We start from the raw sequence: 21546 nt of genomic DNA, 5'->3' as shown, positions 1-21546 counted from the left end.
ATATTGCTTATTGCAACAGAAGCAAGGGAGCATGAATCCCTTTTGCAAAATAAGTGAAAGCATGATGGGAAATAAAATCATGACTAGTGATGCCATCATGCCTCTGCAGCCTCACCACTAGATGACACTAAATCCTACACACTGTAGCTTTAATGTCAATTTGCAATCATAGATGTAAGTATTTCCTTTACAAAACTGTGACAAAAATGTACTTTCCTAACATGTCTTCAACATTTTGCATATCACAGCAGCTCAAAGCAGTTGTATTTTTCTCATTTCACAGGTTCATGGACCAAAGGAATCTTGGGGTCAGCAGTTAAAAGTCTGTAAACAGAAGACGGACACGGAGGCATCCTTCAGCCTGTTATCAACTGGGAGGACTGTCTGAAAGTTCAAACCTCCTTCACTCCCATTTCTGAGGAATTCAGACACCCTGGAGTGAAGGAATCACTCCAGCTTTCTTATAAAGAACACCTCCCAAAAAAGGACCTTGTCGTTCTTCTTATCAGCAAGCCCCAAGAGGGTCATACAGGGTCAAAAGATCACACTGGGTCAAGAGCAAGGAGAGATCAGAGGTTATTTTTTTTACAAACACTCAAGAATGTGTTTAAAACACCTGCTGCCAAAAAAACTGAATGTTAACCTCTGACTTAAGTTTCCCTTGACAGGCCACAGAACGCTCGAACTTTGCTGAACTACCTGATCACAACCTCACCACCAACTTGTACTGTATGTATATATATTTATATTTAAGTGAGCATCAGTGTGTGTATATGAGATTATTTATCGCTGAGTAAGAACATATCTTTGTGCTAAAATACTAAATGTCCTTGTTTACAAGCAACTGCAAATATTCATTACAGACAGCACAGAATCATCGGCATATGTGAGTTACCAGATTTGAAAAAAAAAAAGGCCTTTAAGTGATTAACACTGTTCAGATTTTATAAACTGGACTGTTATATCATCTGTACATATCAGCTGACAGAGTGTAAGATTAACAGATAGTAACAGCTTCAGATTCTGGTGCTCTGGCTGAGCTCTATCTGTCTTCGCCTCACAAAGACTCAGGCTAACAGCAGCACCCGGCCAGGTGGCACCTCTGAGGGAATCATGAACGGAATCATCCGGCCTCATGTTCCCTCGAATGGCTGACTTCAGAGACAAACCTTGTCCACATTTTCTAAACCAGGCAGGGGTGTCCAGCCCTAATTAGAACCTCAGTCTATCTGTCTTTCACGCCCAAAAAGCACGAATGTCCTGCCTTAGGCGTCAGACCGTTACCATCCCTATGGACACCGTCAAGATCATCCAGTCGGAGAAGTTCCCCAGAGAGTGTCCTGTACCGGTCACACAGCCACGCTATGCTCCGCCTCCCAGAGTGGCTTGGGATGGTGGAGGTGAGGGTGAAATCATTGTCAATCAGGCCTGCAGTGATTTAACCCTGGAAATGCCGGGGACTGGCATTGTTCCACCCCGGCCTATGGTGTCTCCTCCAGCGCCTGTGACTCACAGGGAGCAGAGCTTCCTGGCCCAGCGCAAAACTAGTGCCAATGAAATATGCTACCACCAGTTCCACTACAAGATGGAAGATGTTATAGTTAATCAGTATGTGCTTCGATCCTCCTCCACTTCTTCCTCCACTTCCTCCTCCTCATCTTCTGGGCCTGTGATGCCTTGCGAGCCACTGGATTGCCCAACCTGCGGACACACCTACAATTTCACCGGTAAGCGCCCACGTATCCTGTCCTGCCTGCACTCTGTGTGTGAGGAGTGCCTGCAGATCCTCTATGAGTCCTGTCCCAAGTATAAGTTCATCTCATGCCCGACATGCCGACGTGAAACAGTGCTGTTCACCGACTATGGCCTGGCTGCTCTGGCCATCAATACCAGCATCCTGAGCCGTTTGCCGTCTGACCCCAACGGGCCCGTGCAGTGGGGCGGGGATGCCGACCGCAGCTGCTACCAGACTGTGCGCCAATACTGCCAGTCAGCCTGCACCTGCCAGATCGCCAACCCCTTGTCCTCTTGTGGCATCATGTAGACGAGGTGGGAAACTGCAGGCATGATTCAACACGGCCCGACTATTTTCATCTAATCTCTCACCATCCTGCCAATCCCTTCTCTCACATACAGTAAATAAATCTTCTCACAGATCTTATCTCTATATATTTAATAGCACAGATGGATGCTGTGTGGGACTAATGGATGGCAGCAGTTCAGTAAATAATAAATAAATGTATTTTATGTATGGACTGAAATCCTATTCACCCTCTCTCGTTTGGTTGGATGTGTTTGTCATTGACGTCTCTTTACATGGGAATGCCATGGGAGGACTGTCCCCCAACCTAGGTGAATAAAGATCAAATAAATGACTAAATGACCTCTGTGTGCCAGTATGGGGTATTTGTTACACCTGTTACACAGTAGAAAGAATAGAACTGCAGAATATTACATTTCCTTTGCTGACAGTGACAAACCTACCTCCTCTACAATAAAGACACATTTCAGATTGAACAAGGGAGCATTAAAAATCAATTCAACATTAAAATCACCATCAGTAACTTACAATTTCATACTGAGCAGAACAAACCAAATTATAAACTGGAGACCCCTAGATATCTGGACTGTATAGTTCCTGCACCAGTTTCCTTGTAATGTTTATACTGTTAAATTACAGTGACAATAAGTCAGAGTAAAAAAGAATCCTGATTGAGACAATTTGATTCATTTTTAAACTGCACAACATCAGGATTTATATACCTTTATATAGCTAAATACAGCTGTGGTTTCATGTCAAGTCCCACAAATTCTACAACTGTTTTCATAGACTCTCCATTGCTTTAAGCAAAATTTTTGCCACAATTGACATTTATGGATACAGGTGGGGTCTTCCGACAATACTCTGCTTACATTTCATCCATATTTGAGTCTGTTTTCTGAAAACGTACACATACCAGTGAAATGGAGCAATATCACCGATAATCTTGCGGGCAGTGTAGTCAAAGTTGGAGCAAGACAAAACCTTAAAGCAGAAGTACACAGAAAAGAACATCAACACTGGTGGACTATTTTAAGAGGGTATATGGGTGATTCTTTAACTACGGGCACTATTGGCCTTGTAAATGTAATTTCCACCACACCATTGCCTTACAATATAAAGCGCCTTGGGGCAACTGTTTGTTGTGATTTGGCGCTATATACATGTGCTCTGATGTCACTGTTTATCTCCATAGAAACTACCCAAACAATCTTTCATACAAACTGTTTAGGGACATTACAGTGTTGTGGTGGAAATTACGGCAATAGTGTGGGACAACTACATTTTGTTTAAAAAAATCACAACAGTTGTATGACATTGAATACCCCAATTATGTTTTGATTATTTTACCGATATTTTATTCAGAGATATTTTAAAACATTAGAAAAAAACGTTTCTTTACCATTCATTTTTATCATTGAAGATCAAAAGTCTGGGTGTGGGACAAGCACAAAACGGCAATATTTGCATATAATGATGCTGAAAAAAGGTGAAAAAGTCATCATAGACTACTAGAACAAATTTCTTAACACACTTTCATTGTAAAGATAACTATAAAAGTGTGAAATTTCCCCTTTTTTCTGTTTTTCATACAATATGATCAAAGGACATAATAAGTGCCCGTAGTCTAAGAATCACCCATATATGTACAGTAATTTTGTCGTGAAGACTTGACTCCATCTGAATATGCAAATGTATTTAAATAGTGTGGTTGTGTCATGTTGATGGTGCCATAAGTGTGTACTGTGTTTGATACTTTTCTTTTAAACTTTGCATCATCAGTGTTCATCGTGTATTTTTGACAGCGAGCTTTAATACCTGTTTTAAAGACATATGCTGACCTATATTAGCGTTCTAAAAAAGTGTAAAGTATGGCCCCTTTAAGTGTCACGGTTTGATTTTCACAGCCTTTAGTTTACAAAAGACTTGGACACAGTAGGTCTTGTACCAACTCAGACAATTGAGACAAATTTGGTATTAAGGAAATTATCAAAGCCATTAAAATGAATCTTGAGGATAAACGCTCCATGAAGGTGGCTTGAAGTTGAGGATGTGTAACCAATCTTTATCTTATTTTGCGAACAAACAACAGCATTTGATGGATATGGAGCATCTTGACACAGAGTCAGCACAGTTTTTCATTACTATTAACACAGTAGGAATTATAAAGAGAAGACAGAATTACAATATTTGATAATTCTAGTGTAACATAAAGTGCATTTTTTTAATCAAACTACACATTTTAAAAATGCCATTCCTGCAATCAAGTGTAGTTAATCTAATTGTGTCAACCGGTCCCACAAAATTTGTTAAAATGAGCTTTTCACATTTAAACAATCAAGTCTTAAGGAATTGGTTGACATAACTAGATTAAATAAACATAACATCAAATTTTTTTATCATAAGAGTGAAATTACAACATAAAATTATTTTCTTTACATCAATTCGCTACCAATTTTTTGCGTAGAAAATGACAGCATAAATAATAAAAACAACGACACAGTGCAAAATAAATAAACATGGCAGTATGCTATGCATCCTGTAAAGCTTCCCATAGATATGTGCATCTCGCAGTGCACTCATGCAGGTTGGATTTTCTTTTGCCTCTTGAAGAGTTGGCTCAGCCGTCGCCGTGCTGTGCTTTTCTCCAGCGAATTACTCTGTTGGCTTCACAGGTCAAACACAAGGATTTGTCAGACAAAGACGAGACATGACCATCGGCAAATATAAAAAGAGAAGTGATGCCTAATGTGTGTGCTTTGTGAGGAACAGAGACTGAAAATGAACTCTCTGCCTATGTTAGCTTAGGACCACTGCGTCAGTGTGACCGCGTCAGAGCATAGTGTACGCTTCCTCAGAATGTCACGCTTCACTCACCTCGCATTGTCTGCCACAGTGTACACTTCTCTTCTCGAAGGGATTTTTATTTTCCAGGTCCTGTTAGGTTTATTTTTCTGCACCTTTGTGGGCTCCTGAGTAGACACAGTGACAATTTGATGAAATATAAGTGATTAGTACAGAAAATACACACAGCTGATTTCCCACCATTCTCATTATGAGTGAGTAAATAAGTCCCATTAGGCCAGAGCAGACGCAGTGTCTTGTCCAAGGATACAAGTAGCCTGAAGCAGAAATACATGGAATCGAACCACCGGTCTATCAGTTGGTAGTCCAGAGCAGGTGGCCCTGTGCTAATCTCATTATGAATCATTATTTATTCTCAAATGTTGCATGTGCTCATCCTTGTATGCATGAGTGTTCGCGTTTCCGACATCAACGCCACATCCCGTGTCGTCAGCTTCCCTCAAGGGAATTACATTTCTTACGATTATTTTCCTGTCTGTGCCTCAGTTTGAGAAGTGAGAAGGTAAATGACATAACGCAGGGAAAGTCATAAGCAAAGCCTACTGAATCCGGGGATACACACCAGTGCCAGTGGGCCTCAGGGCCTATAAATTTATGTCTTCTTCTCCTTCCTCTTCTTCTATATTTGCTAGCCATGGTTTAGATGTACAAACGTCTGTCCTACTGAAGCATAAACTGTTATTAAAAGCAGCTAAATATTTAATTGTTATGGATTATTAGCCTTGTTGATGTCATTTGACAAGACTCTGTTGGTGTATCTGGTGGTTTGTTTGTTTATACAGTGCCTTGCAAAAGTATTCAGCCCCTTGGTATTTCAAATACAAAAAGTAAATCAGGCATCTCAATATAAAATTTCAAAATTATCTCTCTTAGACTCAAACTGAAAGTAAATCTCTACATCTTGATATAAATTAATAATGAGTTTAATTGCCAGTTTTCTTCAGACAAGTCAGGGGATGGATACATGAACATTTCCAAGCCACTGAATATGTCTTGAACTTTATTTACATCAGTTATGAAGAAATACAAACAATATGGCACTCTATGTTAAATCTGTGTGGAGTAGACAGTTCTCAGAAACTGAGTGACTGTGCAAAAGGAGAAGAGTGAGGAAAGCCACCAAGACACCCAGACAACCCAGAAAACATTACAGGCTTCTGTGGCTGTGATTGGAGAAATTGTGCATAGTGCATGTTTTGCATTTTGTATCCCCAGTTATACAGTTTCACGATGAAGTGGTATAGAGGAGGGTTTTCTTAAAAAGAAGACCTGAAAGTTCATCTACAGTTTCCCAGAAGGTACATCTGAGATGCAAGCCTAGATTTAATATTTTGGTGAAAGAAAACCCTTCCACTATGTAGCTCGTGTTTGCATTCAAATACTGCATTAATTAAATTCATTGTTTTGTTCCCCAACTGAATAGATAAACCCCAAAAGACAAAATATAGCGACCAGGTTGAAACGTGTCCAAGTTCGCCTTTAATAACTGATCGCTGAAAGTTTGTATCAGCATAATGCTAATAACGTTAACCCATGTGCTAGTTCAATTAAATAAGAAAAGTCAAACTGACTGAATGTTTACCTGTGCCAATTTCTTTAAATAACAGCCATCAAACTGAACATCATAAAATCTTTTAGAAACAAAAGCGGCAAAATTGTTTGATAAGTGCAATGCACAAATAACACCCTCAATTACGCACCTTGAAAGTTTTCTTCTGTGACACCATCTTTGCTTCTGCCCCATTCTGTTAATAGAATTACGAAAAAAATTTTGACTAAATAAACGTTTACTTCATTACACTTCAATCAACATTTTTGTGGCTTATCTAAAAAAATTACATTTTGTTCAAAAACAAATAATACTTTAAATAATTGCTTTTTAAAATTCTCACCATTTTGAAATTGTTGAAAATGTTTATCTTCAAAACACTTGTAAAACTAGATGATACTGTTTCATAAAATTCTTTCAATACACTGAATAAAGGAACTGCACATCCATAAAACGTTTAGCTTTTAAAAATATTTGAAACACTAAACAGTAAGCTCCATGCTAGCTTCTGTTTGTGGCTATCACTAGCTAGCTATTCCATGTTACCTAACTTTATGAAATACCACCCTACCGAAATTTAAACCGTTCTTAAAAACATAGTGTTATAATTTGGAATATTGTGCAAAACAATACTAGGGAACACAAATACACTTCATTTATGTAATAGTTTAATTAACTGATAGCAGAGATGATTAGCATGTACTGTAGCTGCCTTACAAACGAGCCCGTTAAGCTTGCTTGCATATAAACTATGTATTTGACTGTGTATTAATTATATTTATTGGTTTGATAATGCAGTTGTAACTTTTCATAGCCCCATCCTGTCAACACAGCGGCTGCGGCACCAAACTTCAAGCAGCCCCTCCCATTTCAACGGACATATTGCAAATGCTGTAATTAGAAATATTCTATAACTGATATTTTAAAAGCCTTCATTATGTATAGTTGAAGGTATTTTACCTGCTTTTTCTGATCTTCCTCTTCTGTCAGGTCATATGCACTGACACAGTGCCCCCTGTTGTCTGCTTTCAACATCCCTGCAGCAAACACACAAACACTTTTCCTTCAAACAGCCTAGACATTTCTATTTTACCTTATCTTAAATATCTAAACAAAGCATACAAATTGAGGATGACTCACTTGAGTGCAGTGTGGTCTCTGATAATGATCGCTGCAGAAACTTGTGATTAATATAATTATTTTCTTGCTGTGTTCCACTGGTAATATCCACCTCATCTACATTTTCTGAAAGTTCTTCACAAGAAAACAGGTAATCTTCTGCAGCATTGCGGTCATGTTGGCAATCATTTGGTTGCTAAGAGAATCAAATGGTAAAGAAGAGAATGGTGTTAAACCATAATTCATCTAAAGGCCCGGCTGCAAGTGGGTAACTTGTCATCACTAGTCTGTCAGGTGTTATTTAGTAACACTGTCACAGCTTCCTCAATTATCACATATTACAGCAAAAATCTGCCCTATATAGACGCATTTACGGTGTCAGATCCCGAGCGTAATCACATTCTCGCTGGGGAGGCCGAGATTTCGGTGTCAGTGTAAACAAGCATTTGCAGCAACTTGTTTGTAACATTGCATCGCTATGGAGGTGAGCTCAACCAAAATATGTATTTAGGTGTTTAACTAAGATAATCGTGAGTCTTTAATGTGAGTTTTATAAAAAAAAAAGTGTTTCGCTGTTAGGGTTGCGTGTCGGGAATCGGTTCTTTTCGGGTATCCTTAAGAAATTATTCGATCCATCAACATCAATAGCCTTTTTGCTTAACGATTCCCTTATCGGTCCTTCAGAGTGGCTGTTGTTTTGGGGGGTGTTTGTCAGGAAAATAATAATTTCTCTACATTGATTACAGACCCTGCAGCCGGTCTGTATAATCAACCATTTCTGCAGCGCAGTGCTCGATATTCAATCTGCTGCTTTGTTGGTTCTTTGTTTTATTTCGCTTTATCTTAATTTAAAGAGCATATGTCTGTGAGTAATATTTACCTTTTTTATGTTAAACAGACCTGTTATGGTCTTCTAAAACAGTTTGATAGATGTATTTTATAACTTAAAAATGGGACTGATGCTAACGCGTTAGCATGTCTATGGCATTTTCAGTGTTAAAGTTAGCATTAAGCTGAGCCATTATCAAGCCTTTCTCCCCAGCGCGCAAAGGATTCTGGGATACTCTAAAACCGTGACTACTCATAAACACCCCCATTTTGTGTTACCCTGGTGACAAGTGCAGGATCCTGATACGGGATCCAGATCATTTCATTCAACCAAGACGCCTGATCAAGGTAAGAGAGTTTTAGCCTCCCTAGCTGGGAGAATTCTACAACTTGAGTCTCATACTGAAGTTGTGAGACATCAAGAAGTTAGTGAAGAGGACACTCATGACTTTATAGAGAGACATAAGAACATTCCATAATTTATATATCTACATGATTTACCTGCGTTATTTGTTCTACATAATTCATGTGTATGATTATTCTTTAACTATTTTGTGATTATATAGATCAGACCTAATGTGTTATGCTATTTATTATCAGCACAAGTGTTGAATGAACGTTGTTGGTGTAGTGAGCAAATGAGTTGTTATTAAATGCCGTTGACGATGATTATATGGTTCTTGTTATTTATTTTTGTTGTAATGTGTGATAAATATCTTATTACATGTCTGTTTATGTATCACACCCTGTATCATGCCCCGATGTATCTGTATAAGGTATACTTATGTGACCTTGTGACACTGTCATGTATGAATGCTTTCACCTGATTCACCTGCATAGGCCGGTGCTGCCTCAGGTTGTTCATCTCTATCGATAACGCACGACTACGCATCTGCTGCTTGGCGACGTTTTCCAACATTTGGCATACCTGCTCCAAGTAGCTGAGACCAGGACTCAGTTCTTTCTTCTCCCCTTGATCAGGATCCTGCACACACCATTAAGTAAACAGAAGAAACGTACAGGGAGAACTTTAGTGACCATTCAGGTTTAGTCAGGTTTAACTTTCTCCTGAAGAAGGTATTAAAAAGGAAAATAAAATATTCGTTATGGAATTCCCTCCAGGTAAATATGTTCTCTTCATTAAAATGAGCTGTAATTTTGCAGGACATTTCAAAAATAATCTGACATTATAATACTTGGTTTTCAGCAGAAACTAAATTTTGTCAGTTTTGTGAAATTTGAAAGGCCATACAGTTCTAACTGTAGATGATAATGCATACAGTTGGCTGGAAACTGCTAATTGGGCAGCACAGTCTCATTTCAGGGCAGGCGCTAAAGGGGTAAAATATGGCGCATATGATGTAAATTCTCTGCTTCCGAGGATAGAAACATGGCTTTTTCTCTGAGTTTTTGGACAAATTACAAGCCACCAAAGTGAAAATGCAAAGAAAAAGTGACAATACGGTGGAAAGTGGACATGTGTTGCAGTTTGTTTATGACCCGGAGCTCAAAAGTGTCAAGGCGGTTTTGCAGGTGAGAGAATGCAGCTAATCTGGTTAGCTGTGTAGGCTAATACTTACCGGCGCAATGTCTCCCATTTGCCTCGTCTTCCCTTGCCGAAAACAAAACACTATGCTGTTTTCCTGTGAATTAACGCTGTTTGTGGGACGAGCAGAGCCGGCCCAAGGCATACGCCAACTACGCGGTCGCTTAGGGCCTCCATGCCACCAGGGGGCCCCGAGAGCACCAAGACGTTGTGATAAAAAAGTAAATATATACATGAAATTAAAATAATATTGAATAATTTAAACAAAATTGTATTACACCCGAAAAAAAAATAAATTCATTTTGACAAAATACCAATACTAGGTTAATTGATGCCTCCTGTTGGCTGCTGCCACTGTTGGACAAATTTAGATGCACCGCTTGGGTCAGGTGGTCGATGACTAATCGTGAGGAATGAAGTGAGCACAAGTCATGTCTCAGAAAAGAAATTATCCCTCTGGAGCGGAGAAAAGAAAAAAGAAGAAGTTGGAAGACGAGAAAAAACAGCAAGACAAAGGTAGGTTTGTATGTCCAATATTACAATTTTTGTCGTCATTATTTGCGAAATGATCCGTTCGGAAGTCAGAGGCGACTGCAAGGGAAGCTCAGCTTCCCCTAAAATGTCAAAAAATAAGTGATCAAATATATACTGTTGTGTGTACATGCTGGGCTTTGTCCCGCCCATCGGATGCTCAGCGTGTGTGGGGGTCTATGGGGCAGTGGGCTGGCCTCGGCTTAAACATCCGTGGGAGCATTTTCATTCTGTTCTAAGTTGAACCAGAGACTTTCCTAATCCTCTTGGCGGCATTTTCTTTGTTAAAAGCGACTAGCGACAAATCAAGCTTCTATTTATAGTGTTTTTTTTTTTTTGTAGCTGCTTGTGTTTGGAGACTGACTTCTATCACTCTTTCTGACTTCTATTGCAGTTTCTGTCCCTACCGATCAGCAGGTGCTGCTGAGCTCCTCCACCGTCACAAAGCACATAATGCACAGATAACACACACATAATGGCAGACAGTTTGAATGTTGTGGACCGGATTTTGGTGAAGCCATTTGATAGTCTTCCTTACGAAGAAAAACTTAAACAGCAGGGCAGATCAACTCCTCAGATTAATGTGGTGCAAAAGGTGGGGAAAAGTAGCTCAGCTCTCAATGGTTTGCAGGCCAAAGTTAAAGCAATAGCCCCCAGTGCAATGTTTGTGCACAAACATTGCTGTTATGTTGTGGATTTCTGTGTTCATTCTGGAGATTATTTAAGTATTGTATTTATTATTTAAATATTTAATTTTGATTACAACTTTATTTTTCTGTAAGATAATGTGAATGTCATTTGATTCTATTTTGTATTTGGATATTGAACATTTTGCACACCATTGCACATCTGAAAGAAATTAAACTATTTAACGTGTTTACTATAAATGCAGTCTCCTGCCTGCTGATGTTACTTTCAAATAGTTAAATTAATGAGCCATACTTATACATCACTCTGTATGTAGAAGTTAATTAAAACATATTTATGAGTTTGCTACCCCTTTAAGCTTAAAAACAAGAATGACACCTGTTTGATGTAAGATAATTACAAATAATGCTAATGATTGTGGGTACATTACACACACAACAGTGTAGCCTATGGAATAATGAGGCATCTGGTTCTGAGGTGATGGTAGGGGGGCCCCCAAATGAAATTCTGCTTAAGGCCCCATAAAGGCTTGGGCCGGCCCTGGGGACGAGACTAATCGTCAGGCGGAGTGTGGGAGTGTCAGCACAAACCGTTTGGAGGATGGGGGTTTCGGCAGAAACCATTTTAAACTGGCACATCTTAAACCAACAGGTCTGCTAGGTGACAGCAAGTATGCTTTAAGTTTATGAGCTGGGTTGAATGGTTTGTGCTGGAACTCCCACATTCTCTGCCGTGTTCATGCTGGCTATCCCCAGATGTAGTCAAATCCCGCAACATCACATAGGGGTTCAAACGAGACTGCGCTGCCCTATTTATGGGCCTTCACATTGAGACGTAGAGATGCTTCAAAGGTGACATTCACCTTCATTCATTCATTCATGTAGAATAGAATAGAATAGAAATCAGAATGAGGCAGTGTTTTTTGTTGTTGTTTTTAAGTGTTTGCCATAATGGGCATTAGGGGAATTTTTTTTTTTGCTGTCAGATTTGTTGTTCTACTTTTCTTCTATTCTATCCCTGTAGAAGTAATTCCCCTTATGTCTAAATAAATTAAAATAAAATAAGTATGTATAACACATTATTAATATTAGACAAAATCATAACAATAAAGTGCTCACTTTAAATAGTTTTCATAAAGAAATGGAAGCGTGATGATTTTTTTTAAACTTTATTTACATATATATACTTATATGTAAAGTATTTATATGCTTCCAGGCCAAAAGTCTCTGTGTTTATACATTAAATTTGTTCTTGCTGGAATAAATGTGCAGTCATGAAGTCCCTGATTTGCATTCCATTAGGTAAGTTTTTACCGTATGTCATCTCCTTTACTGTAACTGCTAAAATAATTGCAGCACTTTCTGAACTTCAGCTTGAAGTGAATGAAATGTGCTCCTTCACCTTGTCTGATAGATTATTTTTGCATACCTTTCTGTTAAGACAATGTCAATAGAAAGTTCAACTCATCAGCAAAGGTACAATTACAAAAAAGAGTAATTACATCCACTTGGCGTTCAGCGTGCAGTGATTCATTCGTCAAACCCTCAGAACTGATACAAAGGAAGATATGCACACACACACACACCCAGTAACTTGAATGACAAATGTCTTTCAACAGCTTAAAGTGCCGTGATACCTGCTTTGCAAACATTTCAATATGTGCAAGGACTAATGCAGGCACTGTCACAGTACTGTATTTTCTGGAGTAAAAGTCGTACCTTTTTTTGCCCTGTCAACAATTTAATTTGGGAATTTTGTGAAGTGTTATTGCCGTATTTCTTCTTATTTTTAACATTTATTCATTTTCTATACTCGCTCACTCCAGTCAAGGGAGCCACACACACACACACACACACACACACACACACACACACACACACACACACACACACACACACACACACACACACACACACACACACACACAAACACATACACAATGAAGAGTCACCAATCCACCTAACCTTTGGATGTTGGAGGAAGCCAGAGCACCCGGAGGGAACCCACACAAACACGGGGAGAACATGCAAACCCCACACAGAAAGGCCATAGGTTGGGAATCGATCCTATGTGACATTTGTGCTTTGAGGCAGCAGTGCTAACCACTAATCCACCGTGTCACAGAGTTTATTTTGTGTAGTGCTTGAATAGCTGGGAAAGTGCTGTATAAATAATCATACTATTATTAATAGAAAATGTGTGATTTTATGTATTTATTTTGGTATGTAATTTGCACCGAAGTAAAATCACAGGACCACCCAAACTAGCAAAACAACAACAACAAAAACAACTTACAGTCATGGACATAATTACTGGCACCCCTATATTTTATGTACACCTTTTAAAATATGGTCAGAAGTAAATGCAAACAGATTAATTTTGTTTAATCAAAAATACTCTTAAAAATGTCTGAATTTATTTGGCAACAACAAAACAAAACAAAACAAAACGCTTTCATAAAGTGAAAAAAAAAAAATCCTGACATGAAATGTATGCTGGAAACATTTATCAGCACCCTTTGATGAATTTATAGTAAATCATCACTTTTACAGTGCTTTTTCTTTAGACATTTCAGGGGACGGATACATGAACATTTTCAAGTCACTGATTTTGTCTTGGATGTAATTTACTTCAAGAAATTCAAACAGTACTGTCTGGTAAATCTGTCTGGAGGAGGCACCTCTCAAAAACTGAATGACTGTGTAAGGAGACTAGTGAGGAAAGCCACCAAGACACCCAAAACAACTCTGAAGAAGTGATAGGCTTCTGTGGCTGTGGTTGGACAAATTGTGCACAGAGCAACTTTGGTCTGTTGCACCACCACTCACAGCCTAACAGTGATGTGGAGCAGAGAAGCATTTTCATACCACAGAACAGATCAAATCTAGGCTTGCATCTCCCATGTACCTTTTGGCAAACTGCAGGTGAAATTTCACATCTTTTTAAGAAAATCCTTCTCTGTGCCGTCCATCATGAAGCTGGATAACTGGTGATGCGACATTTAAAAGTTATACTGTGCACAGTTGCGACAATCACAGCCACAGATGCCCATAACTTCTTCACAGTTGTCCTGGGTGACTTGGTGGCTTTGCTCATTCACATTCTTCTTGCACAGTCACTCCATTTTTGAGAACAGCCTCCTCCAGACACATTGATCACACAATACCACACTATTTGTATTTCTTAATAGTCCGGTCACACGGCATATGACGATTCCTGAACGAAGGAAAAAAGTAAAAAAGTCACAAATCATTGAGAAAACATGGACAAATGAGCTTTTGACTTTTCCCATCACTGAATAGCCTGCGAATCAAGAGCACAAAAGGAATGAAAGAGGAACAAAATGAAACTGATCTCGATGCTTTAAACAAAACGTGCCTGGAGCCACTGCTGGAGCAGTGTCTGTCTGCATCCTGCTCTGCGTCCCAGGACTCGGCACTGGGATGGAGCGCCTGAGTCCTGGAGAAGCTGCAAACAGAAGCACGTGATCCAACCCACTGTGGAGATCTGTGCACACGTTGGTGGATCCACTTGCTCTGGTTGCTCGTCGAGAACAAAAGAGAGATCATCTCCTCATCATCAGAATCCTCACTGTCTGGTTCAGACTCTGACGATGTACTACGTGCTCCGTCTTGCTCCAATTAAAAAAAAAAAACCTGAAGCACTTTGCTTGCAGCTGCATATATTTGCTTTTAATGTATGCGTTCTGTTGTGTGTAGCCCTTGCTGCACTCCTGCTTTCGTTTTTTTTTTTTGCATTGTAGAAATGCGCTCCGTTCTCAAAACGGTAAAGCAAACAGCACTCAGGTTTCCAGAAGTACAGCGGGACACACTGCTTCCTTGTCAGGGCTGGGAACATGAGATTGCAAAGTTCAAAGTCCTTCTGTGTCCCCCACAAAAAGTAGAAAATATTGCCATTTAAAATCACAAGAAAACTTAAAACTTCCCATCTCGTTTCAGCATTGAGAGCAAGACGGGGGGGGAGATAGCGCCGTCTCTCTCTTTCTGCCTTTTTTTTTCAAAACCCTGGTGTTTTTATCACCAATCAAAGCTGTTCACATGCGAATGTCTGATGCTGCTGAAACCTTTTTCACACTTGATGCTCAAACTCACGCTTCTGTAAGCTGCCGCCTGGTTTGCACAAACCAAGGTGCAGTTCACTCTGAGAGATCACAGCACACAACACAAAATGTTATTACATCGTGTCGGCCCTCAGCACCAAGGCAACGAGGCTGATCGCACTCCTGCAAAGCCCCCCCCACACTGCAAACAAATACACAGCCATCAAGGATCGTATTGGCACTCAGCAGTGCCACGGCAACAAGGATCACGGACTGCGCTGGCGGAGGAGGCCAACAAATTCTTCTTGGCCAGCCAACGAAAGTCAATGAAAGTTCAGATTTCTTGTTTCTTTTGGGCTTCGTTGCCATGCGTTAAGTGCCGTGTGACCGGGCCTTAAAGATTGGTGTAAATGACCTCCAAGACATATTCAGTGACTTGGAAATGTTGATGTATCCATCCCCTGACTTGTGTAAAGAAAACTTGCTGTAAAAGTGATGATTTACTTTAAATTCATCAAGGGGGGGGGGGGGGGGGGGGGCAATAATTGTTTCCAACATATATTTTATGTCAGGATTTGTTTGTTTCACTTTATGAAAGCATTTTGTCTTTGGACATTTTTAAGAATATTTTTGATTAAACAAAATTACTTGCATTTTGCATTTACTTCTGACCATATTTTAAAAGGTGTACATAAAATATAGGGGTGCCACTAATTCTGACCACGACAGTACGTATATGCCGGAGACATGCGGATGCTGGTAGCCAACCTCAATGACTACCGGCCTGTTGCGCTCACACCAGTGGTGATGAAGTGTTTTGAAAAACTGGTTAGAAGTCACATCATGTCATTCATAACCCCCACTTCTGAGAATCCTCAGGAAAAAAAAACATAAACCAGAGATTGCTTGTGGATTTACTGCTCTACCATGGAGAGCATCCTCACATACTGTCTCTGTACGTGGTTTGCCACCTGTACTGGGGCAAACAGGAAAGAGCTCCAGAGGGTTACCAAAATGCCAGAGAAGATCACTGGGTGCTCTCTACCCACACTGGGGGACCTTCACAGCTCTTACTATCTCAGGAGAGCCAACACCATCCTAAAGGACTCATCCAACCCTGGACACTCTCTGTTTGAGCTACTGCCATCAGGCAGACGGTACAGGACCATTAAAGTAAGTACAAATAGACTGAAAAACAGTTTCTACCCAATTGCTGTTAGAGCTTTGAATGCCACTGGAACCAAATAACCAGGTCACATGCCACACTTGAGAGCAATATTTGTTTCTGTGCAATGTCCACTGCCACTGAAATATCCACAGTTTTGTACATACTTTTCTGTTTTTTAAAAATATGCAATCTCTTTTTTGCTATTACGTTCTTATAGTTTTTTTTTTTTTAATTTGCGCTCTGGACATACCTCTTTCATTCGGCTAGATTTTCTGTTTGTTTTTTTTTCTTCTCCAGACCTTTCAAGTCTGCATGTGCTTTACTCAGGTTTATATCTGCAATGAAAGGCTTGAACCTTACATTTCACTGTGCTGGTTACAATGACAACAAAGAATCTGTATCTGTATCTATATGATAAGTCCTGTTCGCTCTACTGAGGTTTCAAATCTCGTAAAATCTCACATTGAGAAGTGCATTGAGACGCCCAGACAATGCTGCAATTTAACAGCTGCTTGCTGACAATGGCATCATCATCACAAGGTAAATCTTTGTGTATTATGCCTAAAACTCTCGTGAATATATTATGTAGTTTTTTTTAGTCATTATTGTGTTTGTATTATGTAAACACATGAGAATCTCAAGTGATTTCACTGTTATTTACAATGGGAATTGTGAGCCACGATTGTTTCCTGTTCATGTTGTGGTGTTTGTGCTTTGTTCCAGAGTAATATATATAATATATAATATATATAAGATGTCTGAAATTAAGTTTGTGTTTATAAAGTTCCATGCAGTTTAAACGTAGCAGACATGGAATATTTGGAATATTTGTTTTTGCAAGTTTTCAGGGTCTCATGCAGCAGTCTCTTGTGTTATGTTATGAAAGGCATAGAAATGTACGTTTTGGTAGTATAATGTTCATTGTTGTCATGGGCATTCTCCATGTTGTTTTGATTGCAGTGCCTCTCTGGTGCGAATGGGATTGTGGGATATCTCAACAGGGCGAATGCAGCTGATGAGGCCCATCGGACCGGTGCTTATCCCTGTTACTGTAGGTTCTCCCCCTGAATGGAGCACCAGTTCATCATTTGTATAGTTCCCCCCCCAGCCAATAACAGTACCCACTTACAGCTGGGTGTACTGGGACAATACAGATGAAGTGTCTTGTCCAAAGGCACGGACATAACTAGAGCACCGAGCACACAGAGGGCAAACCTCCGCCAACAGTAGTTTCCAATTCCCCAAAATTTTACTTTGGGAAAAAAAATTAAAGGTCAAAGTCCTGTTATAAGTGGTTTATTGTGGTGTTGTCAGGTTTTGTTTTTTCAGCTTTTTCGATTTCTGATTTTATTTTCAGATAATTTTCACAGAACATTGGTTACCTCTGCTATCTACATTTTATCACTGCTTTTTGCACTTGGTTTCTGACTGATAACGGGAAAACAAACAGGCATAAAATTGAAACCTCCATCCAATTTTGGTGGTGTAGGTAAATCCATAACAGAAAAATGAGAGTGAGTGAGGCACTTTTGGTTGAGATATAATGCAAAATGTACACGAAATGGGCTTTTCAATATTAAATTCAAAATTAAATTCAATATTCAAATTCAAAAATCAACATTCTGGATCAGATCCTAATCAAACTTTGTCAGGTGATAGTGAGTGCCACTCTGCACCTCACCTTCAAATATGAGAGTGATTGGGGCAAGTTTCATTAAGATATAATGTAAAATATACATGAAATGGCGTTAAATGGGTTAAATGTAAATGGCCACAAAAGCTGTAATCTGGATCAGATTCAGATCAGACTTTGTCAGTCGATAAAGGATAACATCATATATAAGGCTCTCAAATGTTATTGTTCATTCGGCTGCTCCCGATTTTGTTCGGGGTCGCCACAGCCAGATCCGCATTGGTAATTGGCACAAGTTTTACGCTGGATGCCCTTACTGACGCAACTCCAGTTTCACCTGGAGAAACACACACAGCCGCTGGTGTTCCAAAGAGGTCTCCCATCCAAGTACTAACCAGATCCTGCCCTGCTTAGCTTCTGAGATCTGACGGGATCAGGCTGACACAGAGCAGACCAGCTGCATATAAGGCTCTCAAATATTGAAAGAAATTTGATCTTTTTTGACAGAGTTATGAGTTTTTGAAAATTTGTTCAAGACAGGGATTTTTCCAATTTTCCTGACTTTGGCCTTTGACCAATGACCTAGAAAACTGAATCCGTTCTTGACTATCAGGATATGAATCATCATTAAAAACGTCATAATAATATATGAGAAATTGTGGGTTTCAGGCTGTTCACAAACAAGCAGACAAACAAACAAACGGGGTGAAAACATAACCTCCGCCCAACTTCATTGACAGCGGTAACAAGCAGACTGAAGTGCACACCTGGGAGTTAGAATTTCAGCACCTACATCATAGGGCCATCTGTTCTGACTATTTAGTGCTGGTCAAAAAGTTAAGTTAAATTTGTGAGATGTCAAAGGGATCTTCACCTCCATCTCTTCCCCACGCATGTGACTTCATTGTTCTTGTGACTGTGGGAGTCGACGAACCCGGGCAAACTGGTTTATGAGTAGTCTCACCCAGTGGTGTCAAAAGTACACACATTTGTTACTTAAGTAGAAGTACAGATACTGCAGTTTAAAAACACTCTGGTAAAAGTTGAAGTATCAACTTGACCTCTTTACTCAAGTAAAAGTGAAAAAGTATGTGCTCCAAAACCTACTTAAAGTATAAAAGTATAAAGTAACCTTTAAAAAAAAAAAGGTAGATGCCACTATATGAATTGAAAGCTTAATTTAAAAACTGATTCATTCTACATGTGGCCCAAGACCCAAAACCCAAAATTACCCCCCAACACCACCTACATGAAAATGTTTCAATTCTAGAAGCTCTGAAATGCAATCTGGGGCTATTCCAGACAATAAACTGCAGTGAGTGCAGCATCCATTTAGTGAAGGGGGGAAAAAAACACAACTTTCCTTATTCAAATTCATTCCCGTAGTATTCTGCTCTTACTAGGATGCAGCAGTTTTCTAGTTTGGCAGATAGTTCTGGCGAAATCACTGAAGAAATTAACAAATTGAAAATATGGTTTGACCGAAACAAACTGTCATTAAGACAGGGATGAAATGGAGGTGTAAGAGTCACTACAAGTAGGTGTTCACAGGAAACATTTATTTATGTATGTTCATTGCTTTTATATTTTCTGTTGTGTTTCTATTCAGGTTCTTTTTGCCTCTTTCTCTAAAATTGTATATAATAATCATTAGATTATTAATATATAAACAAAAATAAATTTAAGAAATATTACAATTTGAAAACAAATGCACCCGAACGTGATGAGAGCTGCAATTACTTAATGCTAAGTTTTAACATTGAAAATGCCATAGACATGCTAACGCGTTAGCGTCGCTCCCGTTTTTCAGTTATAAAATACATCTATCAACTGTTTCAGAAGACCATAACAGGTCGGTTTAACATAGAAAAGGTAAATAATACTCACAGAAGTATGCTCTTTAGGGTTTTAGCGGGGGAAAATTAAGCGAAAGAATAAACGAAGCGATAGGTCGAAGCATTGCTTCAATCTGCGAACCACTGTTTCGATTGGTTCACGGTTCAAAGCAAAGCCGTGCTGCAGAAAAGTTGATTACAGGCGCATGACGTGAAATATATATATATATATATATATATATATATATATATATATATATATATATATATATATATATATATATATATATATATATAAAAACATTAAACTGAAGCCAAGAGTAACGAGGCTGTTTGTTTAAAAAATGTAAGGAATAGAAAGTACAGATACTTGTGTGAAAATGTAATAAGTAGAAGTCAGAAGTAGGCAGAAAAATAAGTAATGGAGTAAAGTATAGATACCTAAAAAGTGTACTTAAGTACAGTAACGAAGTATTTGTACTTCATTACTTGACACCTCTGGTCTCACCGCAGACAGAGTTGACGAGTTGCAACCATGAAAGAGCTCTGCGCCTGATAAATTCCTTGCTTTCCCAGTTCAAAAGGAAAGCTACTTTGTGTTTCTATGAAGCACAACATTCCCGCTGGTGGAGAAATGGTGGAGTTTCTTGCACTCTTGTCTTTAGGGTCGCGCACGACAATACATGAAACTCATGCAATATCATGTGTGCTCAGCAAAGCACACATGGTATTTTTTGTGTCTGATTTAACAAACCTCACCTTTAATGTTGTGTGAACTGGCTCCACATCATAATTTGAGGGCAGAGGTCGCTTGTTCCTCGTGGACATGTGCCTGATTGGCACTAACTCTGTGATCGCCCTACTCTCCCGAAGACCTCCCGAGTTCTGACCTTTCACTAAGACTGACGAGTACCGTTTGGGTGGCAGTGATGAGCGAGACCATTCCCTGTCATCTGCCTGGGAGTTGCACCTTGAATGTTTGGGGTCAATCCTCCGAAGCGCTTGTTCCAGTTTAAGGTGGGATTCCACCCGCAAGGGCGAAGACGGTACGTAGAAGACGGGAGACTCTGATGGGGAGTCGAAGGTGAGTTTGTCACCATTTCCGTCTGGCGCTACTGCATCCATATCTGCACCGTCTGTCAACTCGGGGTAGCATGTAGCAGGAGACGTGTCAGAACTGGCCGTCTCCACTCCAGAATCCACCGATTCCGAGCACATATGTGCCCCGGCATAGGAAGAAGCAAGAGGAGATTCTTGGTTTTTAATCTCAGTCCACTCCGATTCGCAGCACGCATCTTCTTCTGTCACCCACGTCTCCAGGAGGTTTCCAAAGCTCTTGTAGAGATTCATCTCTCTAAAGGTGAGCGAGAAGAAGGAGCCAGAACCTCACCACTATCTGCAGAGGTGGTGATTGAAAAACATGCCTCTAGCCCTTGGCTACGCCTCCTCATCAACGCTGCAGGTCGGTACCTGCTCATTCCTGTCGAACACGGGCAAGAGAACACAGCAGCGTTTGAGTAAATGTTTGATTTGTCGTCACACCTGTCATAAATCCAGGTGAAACAAGAACAAGTTGTGACTCGGACGCCCTCCTTCACCCCGGAGTGACTCTTGATTTGCACGCCGTACAAATCCAAGAGCTGCTTTTGAAAAGTTTTTCACAGAAATATCACTTCACTGACCGACATTCTGCACCACCCTGAGGGAAGGCATGTCAGCTGAA

At 39.7% G+C, this 21546-nt stretch overlaps 2 protein-coding genes across 4 annotated transcripts in view; one reads left to right on the top strand and one right to left on the bottom strand.

Moving 5' to 3' along the window:
- rnf208 (ring finger protein 208) overlaps positions 1–2384 on the top strand; it is a 14773-nt gene extending 12389 nt beyond the window's left edge. The window contains exon 3 of the mRNA XM_034192874.1: positions 284–2384. Coding sequence (XP_034048765.1) covers positions 1256–2044 — 789 coding nt within the window. The 5' untranslated portion in view covers positions 284–1255 and the 3' untranslated portion in view covers positions 2045–2384. The remainder of the gene's footprint in view (positions 1–283) is intronic.
- si:dkey-106l3.7 overlaps positions 1–21546 on the bottom strand; it is a 25137-nt gene extending 3591 nt beyond the window's left edge. Inside the window, exons 1-7 of one of the 3 annotated variants that reach the window (XM_034192871.1) lie at positions 20583–21546; positions 9226–9387; positions 7596–7770; positions 7416–7492; positions 6607–6651; positions 4919–5013; positions 2958–3025 (exon numbers count right to left, since the gene is read on the bottom strand). In XM_034192871.1, the coding sequence (XP_034048762.1) occupies positions 2958–3025; positions 4919–5013; positions 6607–6651; positions 7416–7492; positions 7596–7770; positions 9226–9387; positions 20583–21173 (1213 nt within the window). In that variant the 5' untranslated portion in view covers positions 21174–21546. Of the gene's footprint in view, positions 1–2957; positions 3026–4252; positions 4709–4918; positions 5014–6606; positions 6652–7415; positions 7493–7595; positions 7771–9225; positions 9388–20582 lie in introns of those variants that run through there. The other 2 variants (XM_034192872.1, XM_034192873.1) reach the window with 2 other exon arrangements.

This window comes from Thalassophryne amazonica, chromosome 17 (assembly GCF_902500255.1).
Source record: "Thalassophryne amazonica chromosome 17, fThaAma1.1, whole genome shotgun sequence".
Classification (NCBI taxonomy): Eukaryota; Metazoa; Chordata; class Actinopteri; order Batrachoidiformes; family Batrachoididae; genus Thalassophryne; species Thalassophryne amazonica.
This window is presented reverse-complemented; position numbering and strand designations above follow the sequence as displayed.